General features: G+C 44.9%; 4 protein-coding genes across 6 annotated transcripts; 1 reads left to right on the top strand and 3 right to left on the bottom strand.

Annotated features, from left to right (window-relative positions):
* The first annotated feature begins 401 nt into the window (after window positions 1-401).
* LOC112887489 (DNA-directed RNA polymerase V subunit 7-like) lies at window positions 402-2,760 on the top strand. Of its 2 annotated transcripts, XM_025953668.1 has the most exons (3): window positions 442-527; window positions 822-887; window positions 2,008-2,760. In XM_025953668.1, the coding sequence occupies exon 3, from the start codon at window positions 2,018-2,020 to the stop codon at window positions 2,543-2,545; it is 528 nt and encodes a 175-aa protein (XP_025809453.1). In that variant the 5' UTR covers window positions 442-527; window positions 822-887; window positions 2,008-2,017; the 3' UTR covers window positions 2,546-2,760. The 2 variants fall into 2 exon arrangements, with proteins under 2 accessions (XP_025809455.1, XP_025809453.1); XM_025953670.1 differs by lacking the exon at window positions 822-887 and having other exon boundaries at window positions 402-527.
* Window positions 2,761-3,061: 301 nt separating this feature from the next.
* Window positions 3,062-4,950, bottom strand: LOC112887770 (universal stress protein PHOS34-like). Its single transcript, XM_025954036.1, has 4 exons — window positions 4,630-4,950; window positions 3,686-3,795; window positions 3,478-3,596; window positions 3,062-3,393 (listed from the first exon to the last, which is right to left on the bottom strand). The coding sequence occupies exons 1-4, from the start codon at window positions 4,814-4,816 to the stop codon at window positions 3,312-3,314; spliced, it is 498 nt and encodes a 165-aa protein (XP_025809821.1). The 5' UTR covers window positions 4,817-4,950; the 3' UTR covers window positions 3,062-3,311.
* Window positions 4,951-6,000: 1,050 nt separating this feature from the next.
* On the bottom strand, window positions 6,001-10,043 carry LOC112884061. Its single transcript, XM_025949377.1, has 12 exons — window positions 9,815-10,043; window positions 9,458-9,506; window positions 8,563-8,715; window positions 8,217-8,353; window positions 8,060-8,129; window positions 7,789-7,879; window positions 7,617-7,686; window positions 7,390-7,485; window positions 7,013-7,112; window positions 6,836-6,922; window positions 6,645-6,721; window positions 6,001-6,449 (listed from the first exon to the last, which is right to left on the bottom strand). Exons 1-12 carry the CDS (start codon window positions 9,989-9,991, stop codon window positions 6,300-6,302), a joined length of 1,257 nt encoding a protein of 418 aa, XP_025805162.1. The 5' UTR covers window positions 9,992-10,043; the 3' UTR covers window positions 6,001-6,299.
* Window positions 10,044-12,713: 2,670 nt separating this feature from the next.
* Window positions 12,714-13,870, bottom strand: LOC112885699 (serine carboxypeptidase-like 33). Of its 2 annotated transcripts, none has more exons than XR_003227240.1 (3): window positions 13,484-13,870; window positions 13,094-13,140; window positions 12,714-13,001 (listed from the first exon to the last, which is right to left on the bottom strand). XR_003227240.1 is itself a non-coding variant. In XM_025951288.1 (3 exons), exons 1-3 carry the CDS (start codon window positions 13,640-13,642, stop codon window positions 12,855-12,857), a joined length of 345 nt encoding a protein of 114 aa, XP_025807073.1. In that variant the 5' UTR covers window positions 13,643-13,870; the 3' UTR covers window positions 12,714-12,854. The 2 variants fall into 2 exon arrangements, 1 of the variants encoding a protein (XP_025807073.1); XM_025951288.1 differs by having other exon boundaries at window positions 13,492-13,870.
* Window positions 13,871-18,749: the final 4,879 nt, after the last annotated feature.

Consider the following 18,749-nt stretch of genomic DNA (forward strand, 5'->3'; position numbering starts at 1 on the left):
ACCTCTGATTAGCCTCATTACATCTCTATCCTTGGCGCCTTGGTGGCCAGCAAGATGCAATCTACTCGTAATCTCCTAAAGTGGGGAGCAGCCGAAGCAAGCAAAAATTGTTTCACTTGAATACAGAACCACCAGAAGTTGTTCTAGGCACGTACGCGCTGTCTTACGATCCAAGTGCTTCTCAGTTACCAACTTACCGACATGATTTAAAAGGCACACCAACACCACAAAGGGATCATTTACAGTTTAACCCCTACAGTTTACATACAGGCCCCTGATTTGGATCGCGACTATTAACTGCGATCCCAATATTTGCAAAAACAGCCCTGGTCTTGGTCGGGCCCTGCTCTCGCTGCCTCCCGGGCCCGGTGCGATTGTGGGCTTCTCATGGGCCTCCCGACGCGCCGCACGGAAGTTCCCCTCTCTCTCGCTCGCTCGGCCGCCTTCTTTCCAAGCGGCGACGACAGGGGAGTGGCGCCGCGCTTGCTGTCTTGCTGTTCTTCGTCGGACGCTCCGCCGGCCGACAAGTATGTCCGCCCTTTCCCTTCCCTTCCTTCCCTGCTGTGCGAAATCGAACACCCAAACCCCCTAACGAGTGCGAAATCGAACACCCATGTCCTATACTGGGTCCGCCCGTGTTGTTGAGTACGCGTACGGCGTACGCCCCTGGTCCACCGAATGACGATGTGGTGCTGGGTTGGGGTCATGAAGGCAGGGTTCAGGAAGCAATGCATTGCCGGGAAACTAAGACTAGCATTCGGGTCTTTATTGAATCCGGTTTGGTGATCTGGTTTCTCTGAAATTGTTACTTGGTTTTATAGGGACCCCTCCCCCCCTCTTACAGAAGCAAACAGACATAGTGCAACTACAATTGAAAACTCGAAATGGTAACATACTCATGCCGCTGAATTTTTTCCATATTCATTTTTTCGGTTGTTTTATTAGAATGTGATTGTTTGTACTCCAGGTATTGTTGTAGAGGTCATGTTGGTAGAACTGGTTGATGGGATGTTAGAAAATCCTTCGGTGGCAGTTGGGGTCTTGGGCTTCAGGGTAACCATCCCTTATCCCTAGTCCTTCCCTGCCACCGCCACATATTCGTTATTCACTACTGCATAGATGCTTAGAATTCTGCAGCGCTATGTTTTTGATTGATACATGGGAAGTGTAAATAATAACCTCACCTACTATAACCCCATCCCAGAGAATTTAACTGTAGATGCCTTTCTTCAGGGGCAGACCCTCATGGAGGCCAATCTGGGCTCCGGCCCCTCCTTTCCTTGACAAGATTTCTAAACACCATGTATAATCAGCTAATTCAGCACTAGACATGGCCCTCAAAACTGAACTCATCCATCCAATTTCCTGCATAGCACTTCCGGCAAGTAGCTAAAATGAGCAAGCACTATCGCATCGCATGACTTGGTGCTGTGTTTGCCAGGGGCATGTTGACTCCTTGAGGTCATCCTTTTGGTTTGGCCCCCTCTTAATTTCAGGTCACGTTCCGCCACTGCCTTTCTTTATTTTGAATTTTTTTTTCATGAGAACTTCTTAAGGACACAGTGCAGGGTGGGCTGTGAGGTAAAAACAATTTTGTTAGTTATTTGCATGCTTGTTTAGATTCTATAATGTCCAGGTTCCATCATTGTTTTGATCCCAGTAGTTAGTTTCTGTAAGCTGTTATTCGGATAAGTCCTCTACATAACCTTAAGGAGGAGAATTGGATTAGACAATATGCTATGAAGTAATAGAAAACCTTCCTATCTCTTACATCAAATTCTTGCTATGATGATATGGGAACCAGAATCATGCTTCGTAAGACCATAACGATGTCTTGACATTCAAATTTGAGTTAACGTTATCTCTAACATAGTTTTGTTTTATGTTCTTTTAACCTGTTACTTGTGTGACAATACTGCAAGCACAATTGCATGTCTTCCATGAATCATTGGGTCACTCTGTTTTACCCAGAAATACGGTAACTGAGCATGTCCTACATTTTGGCAGGTACTCAGCCATGGTTTTTCTTGAGGCAGAGATGTCATGGAATGTGTTGATCTCACCTAGGGAGCTGGACCGCAAGGGCCTCCTGCTCCGCAAGGCTATAATTGTGCGTCTTCTGGAGGATGTTACCAACAGGAGGGCTTCCAAGGAGCATGGGTACTACATTGCCGTCAATCAGCTGAAGGCAATATCCGAAGGGAAAGTGCGTGAGCTCACTGGAGATGTTCTGTTGCCAGTCACATTCACCTGCATCACGCACAAGCCTACGAATGGTGAGGTCATGGTTGGATACGTGGATAGGATCCTCAAGCACGGCGTGTTTCTCAAATCTGGACCCGTCGAGAGCATCTTCATGGCTGAGAAGTCGATGAGCGACTACAAGTACATTGGCGGGGAGAACACAATGTTCATGAACGACCACTCAAAGCTGGAGAAGGACACCACGTTGCGTTTCAAGGTCATGGGGTTCCGCTGGATGGAAGCCGACCGCCAGTTCCAGCTCCTTGCCACGATCGCTGGAGACTTTCTTGGGCCTCTGTGAACTGGTTCCACAGATTAAACGTGGCTCTGATGTACATTGCTCGTTAGACGGTTGATGGATGGATGGGTGGTTGTGAGTTGTGATATGCTAGATTTAACTTTGCAGTCAGTAGTTTGCTCTGTACCGCCAGGACATGGCTTCTGTGACGGTAATGCTTACGGCTGATGCCGGGCCATTTGGCTCCGTGGATTAACATGTCAGTGTACTATGATGAACCTGTGTTGCCAATTGGTGTTCCTTCCTATGTTTGGTTGCTAGTATATGTTACATGGTGTTTCCTGATCTGGTCAATTGTTGAATTTGCATTTATATGGCTTCATGATTTGCATGGCATGTTGATACATTCATAGTGACATTTATCCAAACACCTGTCATATTTTACTCACAGCTGAGTTCTTTCTCTTGTATGTTCCTCTATCTTATTTGAAGTATACGGTGCTTAGATTTTCAGAACCAAAATATAATAACATGTATGATGTGCAAGCATAGACATCGCATAGCACAGCAGAAGCACAATAGGATAATGACCCAATTTTTCAGACCTTCGAAGCTACAAACATCACTCATACAGAAACAAAAGCATGGTTCAGCTAATCAGGAAAACAGAACTATTACATGTCCATGTCCTTCAAAAGGTCATTTGCCTATTATTACAATAAAACTGCCTGTTCAACATGTTTCAGCTAGCTGGAATCTAGTGCATGTTCTCCAACAGGCCAATCATCCTCTTATTACAGCAACACATTCGGTCATTTCGATGATAAGATCAGCCGTCCTTGGGCTTGACGACTGTGACAGGGCAGGTCGCGTTATTCACGATGTAGTCGCTGACGCTTCCCAGGAGCACCCTGAAGCAAGATATGAGAAGATTAGCACTGGTATGAGGAAGATAACATGCTCATTAAGAACATTCTGAAGCAGCTTGGTGCAACCTCTTGAGCTTTCCCAAGCCTCTGCTTCCGATGACCAAGCAGCTCAAGGGCATCTCGTTGATAGCCTGGCATAGCTTCTCCCGGGGATCTCCCCAGAGGACTTTGACAACCACCATAACCTGTTTGCCGAAAGGAACTTGAAACCTCAGTAGACCAAACATTGGCAAGTGGATGATAAGAGAAAACAAGCAAAGATTTGAGTGATCACCTCCTTCTCCCTGGCTACGGTGTTGAGGAGATCCAAGGTTTCAGCATCGGGCTTTGCCCCATATTTCTTGGCAGTAATAGGATTAGAGAACTCCGAGAGGGGAATCAACGCTACCACAATTAACAAACCAAAGCAATGAGAATATTGAGCAGCCAGCTGACCACGCTGTAATATGATGTTCAGAGTGAAAAGGCCATCTACGTGCATTCATGCCACACAACATCAACGGTATACTACACACGAAAATGAAACCTCCGTGTTGCTATAACGGATCATGATGTTCAGAGTAAAGAATCTGAATTTCGATTTCTGTAATCAGGAAGATGTGCAACTGCCCTGAAAGATGATATATATAATTTTGAAAAGTTGACAGGTAAACTAGGCCCTGTTGCATCATCTTTATTAAAATGAAGTAGCGGCATATGTGCTGTCCTAGGCCAGCCTAACCCCTAAAGAACATTGGCCTGAATGGTCCATCAGTAGTAGTTGCCATGTTTATTGGCGAATAGTTCAGCCGAGCATAGGTTCGTGATGAATTTGGCTTTGGGTTCAGAAAACAATTGATCAATTGGACCGCACAAATGGCGAACAATTAAACTGATGACGGAATCGCCGCAACTTGTAGGATATGACCTGTCCTAGACACACCTGCTTTCCCTTGTATCTTTGGGCCTTCCCTGTTTTGCCTGATTCCAGTTCCCCGAAGAATACGAGCTCCCAAATCCAAGCAGAATAATTGGCAGGACGATCAATACGTTTGATTCTATATGCGCAGCGCAGGGTATGGATCATCGAAACCCTCGAAAGATCTGAACTTTGCTCGGCTAGAAATTCCCAATTTCGCGCGGCAAGCAACAAAGACCAAGAACAGCTAGCTCGCTAGCAGGCAAGCAAGAGCGGATCAGAGGAGGAGATGGGGTCATGGGGGGTTGGAGGAAGCGTACGGGAGCCGGTGGATTCCCAGAGGATGGCCTCGCTCTGCTCGTAGTCGGCCTCCTTGATGACGTGCAGCAGCAGCAGCTGGTCGCCGGCGTGCAGCAGGTTGTCCGCCGCCCACCGCAGGGCGGCGCGGCTCCCCTCGGAGAAGTCCGTCGCCAGCCCCACCCACCTCTCGCCCCCGGCGCCGGCCATCCTCGAGCTCCTCCCTCTCCTGCAGCTTCCCGGCTCGGTTTGTGCGGTGGTGGGCTGCTGGAGCACTGTGGAGGGGGCGGTGGCTAGGTGGAGGACGCTGCTTGGACTGCGAAAGGCGGTGGTGGTGGCCTTTGTCGGGAAGGACTCGAGCCTATTTGACGGATGCCGGAGGACACTTGTTGCCCCAAGGCGCGGTGACACCATCCGTCCATCCACATGTGCGTGAGTCATCGTCAATGATGCACTTGCTGTGCGTGTGTCAGTGTGTGTGTAGGACGTTTTTTTTTTGTGCGTGCGCGTGTGTGTGTGTGTTGGGGGGGGGGGGGGGTGGCTGGCGCGGTTTGGTCTGATGGTCTATTCCATTTCTGTTTTTGTTAGAATAATATCAAATAAATATATGTGGCTATAAATTTTTTAGAGACAAATATATGTTGATGATTTTTATGTCTTGGAACTAAATGTTCAAAAGTTATTGGCAGTCAAGTTTCAAAAGTATGACTAGATTTTGATGAAAATGGAAAAGTATTTGTGACGATGACGAGGATAGTAGTAACAGTGGAGATATTTTGATGTACTATATGTCAATGGTATTGGTTGGCTGGTTACCAACTTGCCATATTCAATAAGTTACTAGAGGAAGTATATTGAAGCCGTCTAATAGACAGTCTTATGTCATTTTAAAATAACTAAACAGACAACTATTGATATTTTTGATTTTTTATTTTGATTTTTTATTGTCTCGTAGCAGTACTATATCTCTTAATTTATGGTATTTTTGACTTTTTATTGTCCCGTAGCAATACCATATCTCTTAATTTATGGAATGAAAAAAAGTAATATTGTGAATAGTACGATAACAACTCGTACAATATTGAGTAAATAGTCTTATTGTCCATAATTTTAGCGTACGAGACGGTTGTTTCGCGAAACAAACACCTCGTTCTCTTCTCCTCCTCTCTCCTTCACATCATCAAAAAATCCTACATAAATCTGCATAAGATAAAACTGAAACTGTTGACGGACAACCTAGGACCGCTGATATGCAGCAATATACTTTTTCCTTACTATATAATTTTCAAATGAAAAGTATTTCCATTAGCCATTAGACAACAATATATGTCGCCCTAGACGAAGCAGCTTTTGCTACACTTTGTCAACTGCAGTTCAATTTTGCAGACCATGTCTGGAAAACTAAAACGATGGTCAGCTGTTCAACTCGTACTATTTCTATATTTATTTACAAGGGCAAAAAGGAGATGTCCGCAGCACCACGGCACCAAAGATTCCACGGCAACAAGGGACCATCCGCCGCGACATGGATTCCTCGTCCAATGATCACCAAATTGACATCATACAGGTATCCAGATGGTGCTGAAACACGCTGCGTTTCTTTTTCTTCACCTTCTGGATGGCAATATACACTCAAAATCGGGTTCAAAGGTTAGCTATCTACTTCGTAGTTCCTATTGTCAGTATACTCCTTTCATGATAGGCTTGAAAGGGCTGGATAACTCTTCACAGGGCCTACTAATGACAGGGCTTCTTGTAATGCTTCCAGCAGATGTTCTGGATGATCCTCTATGCGCACACGACCGAACTGTGCCGGTATTTTGCGTAGAGTTCTTCCAATGATCTGTGATACAGAAGAAGAAAATATGAGGAAAGCATATGTACAAGCAAATGAGAGAACCATGGGTTCAGTAGTAACTAGATCAATCTTAAAAGCCATGTCGCTACTTCTGTTTGAGTAAGGATCAAGCTTAAAAGCTATGTCACCGGTTCCGTTTCAGTAAGGATCAAGCTTAAAAGCCATGTCACTAGTTCAAACCTTGCGAGCATAGCCGCCATAAGCAATCCCTCCGATTAAAGCTTGCTGAGAATGGATCATTTCAGAAGTTGTTGTCCCTAAATTCAATTAGATAAAGAGGTTTCTCAGGACATTTTCTTCCCCTCAAAAGATAAGTTCAGTAAGCAAGTGGAGCTACATATTGAACAAGAAAAGGCGTGTAAACAAATTACCACGAAAAGTCGTAGACTGGAAAAGACCAGCTTTCTTTAAGCAATCAATAGTGTATGAGTTGGTGCCACCGGCCAGCTGATAGAAGCCTTCAAAACCATAGCAACAGCAAATACTTAACAACTGTAGGGATAAGAGAGCCACATGAGGCAGAAAATATTCCGGCGGTTAGCCTGTACCAGGTGGTCTTTCTGACACTGAAGCCATATGAACAGCAAAAGAAACTGTTTCCCTTGTTGCACCACGACCAATGTCACCACTCATGGGTCGGCCATCCAACTGATCACAAAAGAAAGTATTTTTTAAAGAAAATCCTGGAAGAAACTACAATATGTTTAGACCAATGCATAAACAGGTCCTACCACATCAAGAGGATTAGCAAAGTGATGCTAGCATTTACAGAAAATCTTATTAAAAGCATAAAAAATGTTTACAGTTGTCGTGTATTGTAAAAAGTACAAAACTGTTAATAAAGTCGTGAACAATGCTATATTTGACAGTATACCCCCCATATTACAAAGCTGCAATTGAATGGTCCATTTTCTTGTGAACTAACCTGCCAAAGATTGTACCCGTGTATATGAGGCTCCATTATTGCGTATAGCGCATTCATGAAATCAACAGTTGATTCACCAATATCAGGCATGCTAACCTAAAAACATGAAATTTTTCGCATCAATCATGGCAGAAGAATGAAGGAATGGCTTTCTCTAAATGTTAAGAAACATGGTAACATTTTCAACATCAGAACTAGTGCATCAGAAAATTAAGAGCGCAACTTACTGCTACCAGCTTCACATTATTGATTGACTCACTCAAGCTGTTCCAGAGGGTATTGAATGTATCAGTTCCCCTACAGTGATGGAATGTATAAGATCAAATACCCTCTAAGTAATGCCAATAGTGAAAAGGTAAACGTCAGTTAATCCATGATCTCAAAGAAAGCGAAACATACTTTCCAGTGGTATGTATCTCTATTGCATCAACATCATTCCCTTTCAACAGTTCACAAGTGGTAGTTGGATCTCGAACATAGGACACAGCTCCTGAAATGGTTTCAAGCAAAGCTTCCATCATCTATAAGGTACACAAGGGTGCAGGAGGGATCAGATTTAAGAATACTGTGAAGTTTGACATATGCATGTTTGAAGCCAATTTGCACAAAGGTTAGCTAACCTATTCTAATGATGATAAAATAACTTGGATGGAATATAAACAGTGCTCACTTATTCTGTCATAGGGGCAAACTGGCAAGCATCGTCCGCATCCATAGCACCGCTCTGTAAGAACACCACCCTGCACAAGGCAGAACTCATGTAAAAAAATTGAAGCTCATGAAGAGAATAAAAAGACGCAGAAGAAAATAACCAAACCAATTGATACCTTAAGTTTACCACGTAAGGGATCAGATTGAGTGTGTTCTCCTCCAACCATGACGCTCTCAAGTGATATTGCATCAGCAGGACAAACTTTCTCACATGGCTTTGAGCAATCCTGTGGGCAATCCTCAGGATCAAATTCTGGAAGATAGACAAGTTTTATTCAGATGCAGAAAAGTTTCGGTAGATAACAGGTGTATCCTAATTACTAAGTACGGGGAAAATACTGCTAGTGAAAGCAGGAAACTAATTGCAATTCTCAAATGATAACAATCAAACGAGGCAAAAAAAAAAATGAATTGACATGAATGGTATTTCAATAGATAATTTTCATTGCAGCATGTCATTACCAGCTTTACGGAAATGAAGGTCTCTGCAATCATCATTAACACTAACCATCACCCATGGCCTTTGAACTGCCGGTATGATTGAGGCTGCTACATTAATACCCTCATTGACTGCACCCACCACAGATGCATCTGCTGCACAATCAATGCAATCCACTGCATCCACAAAACTATGCATTATTCGTAAGTGCACACAATCAGGTTTTGTTTGTTAAAACACGGAAATCACAGGAGTGCACATTTTCTTTTAAGAAAAGCATTTACCTAGCAGAAATATGCTTCCAACACAACAATCTGCTGGTTATGTAACCACTCTTTCAAATCAGGCTTTCTTAGCATATTCATGTAAAATTTGTGTGAATCATTCGGCGTAGTTAACCATTAACTTTACTTCTACAAAGCCTTGAAGTCATGAATTTACAGAAGCTCCTCCAACCAAAATTTCATCAGAAGATAAAGACTAGGAGCTACACATTTTTTTTTCAAATCTGCATAGGTTTAGCTTTCATGTAGTACTTCTTTCCTTTTTGATGTTAACATGTACTGTTGCTCTATTTAACCCAGCTTTACCAAATAAGGAGAAAAATAATAAATGTGAAGATTGGTAACAGTCATCTATTTCCAAGACTCTTTCATGGATCAATCCCCTTTTTGACCCGTAACAAATAAAAGCTTGTCCGTGTGCACCCTGATGGCAGATTGTTCCTTTTTTTTTCATTTTGTTTCTGCTTCAATAAAAGGTCAAACTACAATACAAGTAATTCAAATCTCAATTCTCGACAGACTGAAAATAGAAGGAAACCCCTGAGTTACCATGAGTATTGTCATGGCGTCATGAAATGCTACTTGTTACATATCCACTCCAAATGAATGTTTTCAGTTGAATCAACATGCATACCTCCAGCAAGCGTGTAGACAAGGGAGAGGTTCCTGACATCAGCAGCGTCCTGCATAAGCAATGCACATGTAAGCAACATGAGAATCATATGGCCATCCGTCAGTAATTCTTCTCTCGTTTTACATATACATTGCCGCTTGTGCTAGCAGCCTAGCACCTCAAATTTAGTCTCCCTGGAGGCAACTACACCCATGAGTTGTCTTCCACATGTAAACCCGATTCGATTTTCCATTTTCCTTCTAAGCTAAGCACTCGCTGCTTTTCAGTCCATTTCACCCAACTGTGCGTGCGCACTCACTAGTCCCCGGAGCCCAATCTAGCTAGGGGTGAAGCAGCGAGGTGGAAAGCGCACGGTACCTCGAAGCTGGCGCCGCAGATGAGCTTGACCCAGTCGCCGCGCCGGAGTGCCGCGACCTGCGGCGGTTGGTCGCCGCCGCGGCGGGCGCGGCGGGAGCGGGATACGGCAGAGGCCGCGGCCCGGACGGCCGCGTGGGAGGCGAGGAGAGGCGGCGGCGGGACCGGGACGGGGGCCATGGCTTGTCGCGCGGCCACTTACTTCCACACTGTCGAAGCGGGAATGGAAAATCGGGAAATATCTGGTTCCACAAGCCCGTTCCGTTCCCGGGGATGAAGAAACAATCCACGTCCGTCGATCCCGGGATCAACGGTGGGCGCCGAGCATAGCTGTGATTCTAGAGAGACCGTTCGAGTCATCCGGGCGGGCTCGCCCCGTTGGTTGTCAAGCATCTGGATGTAGCACAGAAGTATCCAACTTAAATTCTTAAACATCATTTTCTCAAGCGAATTTAATTACCATTTTGCGCGTACGGTACAGGGGAAACCACACAGCTAGATCAAACCGAAGACTTGAGCACGAATTCAGCAAGTCAATTTCACTCCTACCTAATTGAACAAATGCCTCCTTGCATGTGTCTGATGTGTGAGACGACCTTTGTTCTATCTAGCAGCCTTCAAACAAAGGTACAAACTTAATCCTTTATCCACTTGTAGACGGTCCAATCAGTTACTGTGATCAACTAATCACATGCCTAGCTCGCTACTAACAAACCAACACCTGGCTGCTCATCAACTGCCGTCGTATGCACATGGACATGATCAACTAACTAAACGAATATACAATCTCCTGGCCCTCCGGGGATCTTCACGGAAATTGCCCAATTTGCGCGTTGGCGGTGCCGATAGACGGTTCACAGATGGACACGTGTCAAGCGGTACATCCGAGACTGAGGATAAAAAGATCCACACATAGGGATGCAAGTTATATTTATTTTGGATCATTGGATCGATCCAAAAATTTAATAAAAATAAGTTACCCTTCTCGTTGACATATGTCATGAGCCAGGGAGAGTGGAGGAACATGGCTGCAAATCAAATCAAGAAACCCCAAATCATGGAGATTTACATGTGCAACGCATCCCATTTGTCTATCTATTAGTTTTTTTAAGATAATGATGAGTCTACCTTATTTAAAGCGCTTTAGTTGCGCCTATCATGATCAGCTCCCCACCGGGGAACATGCTGGCGCAATACAACCTAATCCGCACCGTTTATCTTAATACATGCTTGTATAAACTCCTAACCAACATACAATGGGAACAGTAAACACATGCTGCAGGAGACTTTTCTTCCTCACACATGCACATGAGCAGTTGAGCATGACTGCATGAGCTGAGGCCAGGCGACTTTTCTCTCTTCGCTGCACTTTTGCTGAGGTGGCAGCCTGGCAGAGGAGTGGGCCCGGGGTGAGCATGCGGGGCACATGACACGTCACACTACATGGGAATCATGCATGGCATGGGATGGGATCGTAGTAGAGGCGATGCTGACAGGCACATTACAGGGTGTTCTGACGAGGAGAGTTGAAACGGAAGGAGTGATCCATGATCATCCATCAGAGTGCATGCATGCAGAAAAGGGTAGTGCATGGTTGGTGGTTCGTGCGAGATGTGTCTGCGTGTGCTTCGATGGAATGGGGATGAGATGTTGGGTGTTTAAGGAATCATGTGGCGGCATGTGGCCTCGAGTTAGGAAGAACATGCATGCCCTCACCTTCAAGCAATGCGATGCGCCCCAACATGCCTGCATGCTCTGTCCCAATGCGTGTACCATATCGAATCCACATGCGCATATGATCTAGCTAGCTATGCTGCATATGCGAAGCTTTGTTTATTTGATTTTTTGATTTGATCACTGGAAAAGCTTGTTATTATTCTTAATAATCCGGCTTTAGTTTGTCATGCCAATGCATGACACCTAGCTAATCCACACACCCATCTCCTCTTCCAGCCTGGCTCCGGCCATCTCTCTATATAAACACCCATTGCCCCCCCCCCCCCTCTCTTGCATACATACTTAGCTGCTGCAGGCATCACCATTTCATCTCTTGTTGGATAGATACACTGTAGCTTACCGATCCCTACGCGTTTCTCGATCGATCTCATCATTGTCTCTCTCTATAGATAGCCACTGCGATTTGCAGCAAAGATTGGCCATGTGTGCTCGCACCGGCAGCCGTCGTCGCAACTCTTCAGCAGCATCGACGGCGAGGTGGATGAGAACGAGGCTGCCGGCGCCCTCTGCCGCCGCCGCGGCTCCCAGAAGGCGTCCTTCGCCGCCGCCGACGAACAACGACGTGGCGTGCGGCAAGGCGAGGAAGGCGGCCGCCAGGCGACGCGATACGGAGGTGAGGAGGAAGATGGAGGCGCTGAGGCGCCTCGTGCCGGGCGGCGGCGGCGGCGGCGAGGTCGACGAGCTCCTCCTCCGCGCCGCCGGCTACATCGCGCGGCTGCAGGCGCAGGTGACGGTGATGCAGCTCATGGTCGACGTGCTGGAGCACACCAAGGATTGATCGGCCCGGCCGTCCCCCTTGTTGATCAGTCTTGCTTTTGATGCATGAATAGGCTCTTGATCAGACACATACATGTACACAGAACACATCAACAATCATATATACGATCAATGATGAATTCCTTTTTTTTTGTAACGGACCGGATCGGACTTCCGTTCATGTGCTTCTTGGTTTCTTTGCAATTGATGAGACCTGCTTAGGGAGTAAAACTCCTGTGGTTACAATCGATGAACCGAAGCATACAGGTCGTAGCTAATTTTAATTTGATTATTAGAGATTCTGCTTGTATCTGTGCATGCTGCTGTGCCTGGGGATTGGAGTTTCGTTTTCAATTTCTTTTTTCGATTCCCACCTAAAAAAATGCATTTCACGAAAATTTGGTCGAAATTCGGATTAAAAAGTTGGACCTTTCGACGAACAGTAGTCGAAATGCAAGAGCCCAAGTTGTAAGTTTCGGGCCAAACATCGTTGTGGTTTATCCAATGCCATCTTCCCTTTAACCTTGCACTATCACACAGCACACGTCCATCAACGGTGTGTTGGGAGCTGCTCGCCACGGAGGAATGCGTTGATCACCGTCAGCCCTTCAGCAGGCTTGTTGAGAGGCACCAGGTGGCCTGCGCCCCGGACCGTCACCATGCTCAAGCGATGGTACTCCACAAACCTCCCAGCAACCTGCATTCCATGTTTTCCCCCCTCATTTCGGCATCGCTAGCTACTGACATGTTCAAATGCACGAGATGCTCAGATAAGCTGCTGGTTCAGACCTGTTTGTCAAGGTACCACCAGGGCCGTGCCGGCATAAACTGGGGCCCTGTACAAAAAGAAAACTCTATAGTGAGGTTCACTAGACTAGTGAAATAGAAAAATTAAATATTAAATATAGTATAGTGCAGGATCCTGATCAAGTATCTGATTATTGAAAGATACTTGTGATTCTTTTACAATAAATCTGTTCATAGTTTCTTTCTAAAATTGAGTTAAGTCATCTATTTTTTGTTTTTTTACGCTTTTGGCTGCCGAAATCATATTTTCAAGATCGATTTTGCAGAAGGCATGACTTCAATCAATCTTTGTAATACAAAAGATGAAAGAACAAAAATCTATAGAAGATTCAAAGGATACAAGTAAATCATTACAGTTGGAGAAAAAAATACCTATTTACCTTCTCCTTCCCCTTGAGCCGCTGTCAATTGCTTGCAGTAGTTGCTGAATGTGTTGGCTACCTGCCCCAGTGCTGCCGGCCGGCCGCCGTGCCGCCTCCCCCGGTGTCGCGATCGTCCAGCGTCGCTTGCCGCCGCTGCTGCTTCGAGCATGAGTCGCGACGGCTTCGTGAAGATAAATCAGCGCAATCGGTGGGCCTTTTGTTTTGACTAGAGGCGTGCGTCTGTCCGTCAGTTCGAATTTTTTCTTTAAAGGTTAAAAAATTTAAATTTAAAAAAGGGGTACCGATTTGGAAAATTTTCAAAAAGGGGTACCTCCCGCCCGACCAACGGACGAGAGGCGTAGGGCGGCCGGACACCTCCCGCCCATCCAACGGGCGGGAGGTGCCAAATCGTTTTCTAGACCCCTCCCGAGGGCCTCTTCACAAATAAGAAACTTTTCTTATTCGCTTTCTTATTCGTGAAGAGGCCCCTGACGCGGCCGCGGGGGCATCCCGCCCACCCAACGGGCGGGAGCGGAGGGGCATCCCGCCCGTTGGGCAGGCGGGAGGTTTCCCTCCTCCTATATAATATATAGCTCCCACCTGCCCCCTAAATTCCTATTTTATTCAGCAAAAATTAGGAAAAAAAGAAAGGGAGGAGAGGAAGAGAGGAGAGGAAGCGGCGAAGCCCTGTTCACACGTCGGTTTGGAGGTATATTCTCGTTCTAGTCGTATAATTACTTGAAAATAACTATAATCTAGGAATATTTATTAGGGTAGTCATATTTTGAATAGTTTTTAGTATTTTTAATTATTTTTAGTATAATTTATATTCTAAATAGTTTAGAATCTGGAAAATATAATCTGGAATCGCTGAAACTTAGGGTGGTTGTGTATTAATATGTAATATAACTAGTTTATTAATAATTGATAGATATGTCTTCCGAGAAGTCTACTTTTAGTATATATTATGGAAAAGGAAATGTGATTTATGGGCCGAATGGGGTAGATTTAAGTGAATTCAACTGTGCGGTCAAAGGGATTACCAGACCTCACGAGAGGATATTTGAATCCCTATGCAACTGGTTAATGATCGGATTAAGGATTAATCAGGAGACACACACTATGAGTGTTCAGTGCGTCATAAATCGTACCACTCACGTTTTGATCTGGGAGCTGATGCCACTTGTAAGCAACGATGACTGGTTAAGTTATATGCAAAATGCAAGTCATTGGCAATAACCACTGGTACTCCTTGTCAGTGTGTACCAGAAGACTTTGATAAACATCGAAGCTGCTGCGGGGGATGAAGATGTTGATGAAGAAGTTGAGGAGCCAAATATTGAGGCAGGTGGCACCGTAGCATCTCAATGCGTGGCTGATGAGGGGAGAACATACCCCGTATTGTTGAACAGCTGCGAGACGAAGATCGTTAGTTGGATGAAGCCATGAATATCGATTCGTCTGATGATGTCGAGGATGTGCCTGAAGAATAGATGAGCAGCGACTTCAGTCATCTTGTCATAGATGAGGGACCCAGCATGCCTTAGGATTGCAGGGAGAACGAAGTTGTCCAAGGTGCGAGGTACCACTCAATAGATGAGGTGAAGGAAGCTGTTAAGTGTTGGTCTCTCTCTTATGCGAGAGTTCAAAACAGTCGAGTGCAAGTCTCATAAGTACGATGTGGTATGTGTGAAGGAGGGTTGTCCATGGCGGGTGTATGCCTATAAGGGCAAACGGAAAGATTATTAGGAATGCTCAATTTTCACTCAGCACACTTGTCATTTGCCGGGCGTGCAGAAGTCCCATCGCAACCTTACATCGCAATACATTGCAACGAGATGTACGGGATGATAGTAGCCAACCTATCATTTGAACCAAAGTCTATTATCAGGCATATTCAAGAGAATTACAAGTATACTATCTCGTACGGGAAGGCGTGGAGTGCAAAAAAGAAGGTGTTAGAAATGAGGTTTGGCACGTTCGAGGCTGCATATGATAATATTTCTCGATTGGTGGCCGTCATTTGTCAGAGAAATTCTGAAAGCTATTATGACCTAAAAGTCTAGACAAGGGTTAAGGTCCGCCCTTCATATTGCAGCGGGCTTTTTTCAGCTGGGTCCATGCACTAACGCATTCCAACACTGCCGTCCTATCCTATGCATCGATGGGACCTTTCTCACAGGAAAGTATAGAGGGCAAATACTGACAGCCATTGCAGTGGATGGAAACAATCAATTGCTTCCGGTTGCTTTTGCTTTTGTTGAGAGCGAGAACATATACAGTTGGTACTGGTTCCTGGAACGGGTTAAGCTTGCAGTCGTTCGGGATAGGGAAGATGTGTGCCTGCTACATGATCATCACGCCGGCATACTAAGGGCAATACTAGATTTGCAGGAGAGGTGTGTGGAGACCGGAGAGCCGGCCAAGTGGCGTGATGTTCGCAGTAGGTGGTGCATGAGACACATCGGTGCAAACTTTTTTAGGCAGTTCAAGAACAAGCACCTTATGGATATGTTCAAGAGGCTATGCAAGGAAAGAAATTAACGAAAATTTAGCAAGCAGTGACAGAAACTTGATGAACTGACCGAGAAGAAAAGAAGTGAGGACGTAACAAAAACCAGAACTGCACAGGACGAAGCAGAGGTTTTATATCCTTTGCCAACAGATACTGCATGGACTCGTAGGAGGTCCGAGTCAGCGGTGAAAATCTTTTCTGAATGGATTGAGAATGAACCGAAGGAGAAGTGGGTGTTGCTTTACGATACCGATGGTGCAAGGTACGGCATAATGACCACCAACTTTACCGAGGTTTACAATTGGATGATGCGAGGTGTTCGTGGGCTTCCACTGGTTGCAATTGTGGAATTCATCGTCCACGGATGTAACGATTACTTTAGAGATCGATTCACTAGAAATCAGACATACATGCAAGATCCTGACAGATATTTTGGGAGCATGATGACAGATTATATGGCCAAGAAGGCAGCTAATGGAGCATGATGACAGATTATGCCTGATTTTTAGTGAATCGATCTCTAAAGTAATCGTTACACCCGTGGACGATGAATTCCACAATTACAACCACACCTCGCATCATCCAATTGTAAACCTCGGTGAAGTTGGTGGTCATTATGCCGTACCTTGCACCATTGGTATCGTAAAGCAACGCCCACTTCTCTTTCGGTTCATTCAAAATCCATTCAGAAAAGGTTTTCACCGCTGATCCAGACTTTCTCTGAGTACGTGCAGTATCTGTTGGCAAAGGACACAAAGCTTCTGCTTCGTCCTGTGCAGTTCTGATTTTTGCTGCGTCCTCGCTTCTTTTCTTCCCGGTCACTTCATCAATTTTCTGCCACTGCTTGCTAAATTTTCGTTGATTTCTTTCCTTGCATAGCCTCTTGAACATATCCATAAGGTGCTTGTTCTTGAACTGCCTGAAAAAGTTTGCACCGATGTGTCTCATACACCACCTACTGCGAACATCACGCCACTTGGCCGGCTCTCCGGTCTCCACACACCCCTCCTGCAAATCTAGTATTGCTCTTAGTATGCCAGCGTGACGATTATGTAGCAGGCACACATCTTCCATGTCCCGAACGACTGCAAGCTTGACCCGTTCCAGGAACCAGTACCAACTGTCTGAGTTCTCGCTCTCAACAAAAGCAAAAGCAACCGGAAGCAATTGATTGTTTCCATCCACTGCAATGGCTGTGAGCATTTGCCCTCTATACTTTCCTGTGAGAAAGGTCCCATCGATGCACAGAATAGGGCGGTAGTGTTGGAATGCGTTAATGCATGGACCCAAACTGAAAAAGGCCCGCTACAATATGAAGGACGAACCTTATCCCCTATCTAGACTTTTCAGGTCATAATAACTTTCAGAATTTCTCTGATAAATGACGGCCACCAATCGAGAAATATTATCATATGCAGCCTCGAACGTGCCAAACCTTATCTCTAACACCTTCTGTTTTGCACTCCACGCCTTCTCGTACGAGATAGTATACTTGTACTTCTCCTGAATATACTTGATAATAGACTTTGGTTCAAATGACAGGTTGGCTACTATCATCCCGTACATCTCGTTTGCAATGTATTGCGATGTAAGGTTGCGATGGGACTTCTGCACGCCTGACAAATGACAAGTGTGCTGAGCGATATTTGAGCATTCCCAATAATCTTTCCATTTGCCCTTATAGGCATGCACCCGCCATGGACAGGCCTCCTTCACACATAACACATCGTACTTATGAGACTTGCACTTGACTGTTTTGAACTCTCGCATAAGAGAGAGACCAACACTTAACAGCTTCCTTCACCTCATCAATTGAGTGGTACCTCGAACCCTGAACAACTTCGTTCTCCCTGCAATCCCAAGGCATGCTGGGTCTCTCATCTATGACAAGATGACTGAAGTCGCTGCTCACCCATTCTTCAGGCACATCCTCGTCATCATCAGACGAATCGATATTCATTGCTTCATCCAACTAACGATCTTCGTCTCGCAGCTGTTCAACAATACGGGGTATGTTCTCCCCCTCATCAGCCACGCATTGAGGTGCTGCGGTGCCACCTGCCTCAATATTTAGCTCCTCAATTTCTTCATCAACATCTTCATCCCCCGCAGTAGCTTCGATGTTTATCAAAGCCTTCTGGTACACACTGACAAGGAGTACCAGTGGCCATTGCCAAAGATTTGCATTCTACAGATACATTAACCAGTCATCGTTGCTTGCAAGTGGCATCAGCTCCCAGATCAAAGCGTGAGTGGTACGATTTATGACGCACTGAACACTCATAGTATGTGTCTCCTGATTAATCCTTAATCCGCTCATTAACCAGTTGCATAGGGATTCAAATGTCCTCTCGTACGGTCTGGTAATTCCTCTGACCGCACAGTTGAATTCACTTAAATCTACCCCATTCGGCCCATAAATCACATTTCCTTCTCCGTAATATATACTAAAGGTACCCTTCTCGGAAGATATATCTGTCGATTATTAATAAACTAGTTATATTACATATTAATACACAACGACCCTAAGTTTCAGCTATTTCCAGATTATATTTTCTAGATTCTAAACTATTCAGAATATAAGTTATACTAAAATCAATTAAAAATACTAAAAACTAATCAAAATATAAGTACCCTAAGAAATATTTCCTAAATTATAGTTATTTTTAAGTAATAATACGACTAGAATGAGAATATACCTCCAAACCGACGTGTGAACAGGGCTTCGCCGCTTCCTCTCCTCCCTTTCTTTTTTTCCTGA

The sequence above is a fragment of the Panicum hallii genome, chromosome 3 (assembly GCF_002211085.1).
Source record: "Panicum hallii strain FIL2 chromosome 3, PHallii_v3.1, whole genome shotgun sequence".
Classification (NCBI taxonomy): domain Eukaryota; kingdom Viridiplantae; phylum Streptophyta; class Magnoliopsida; order Poales; family Poaceae; genus Panicum; species Panicum hallii.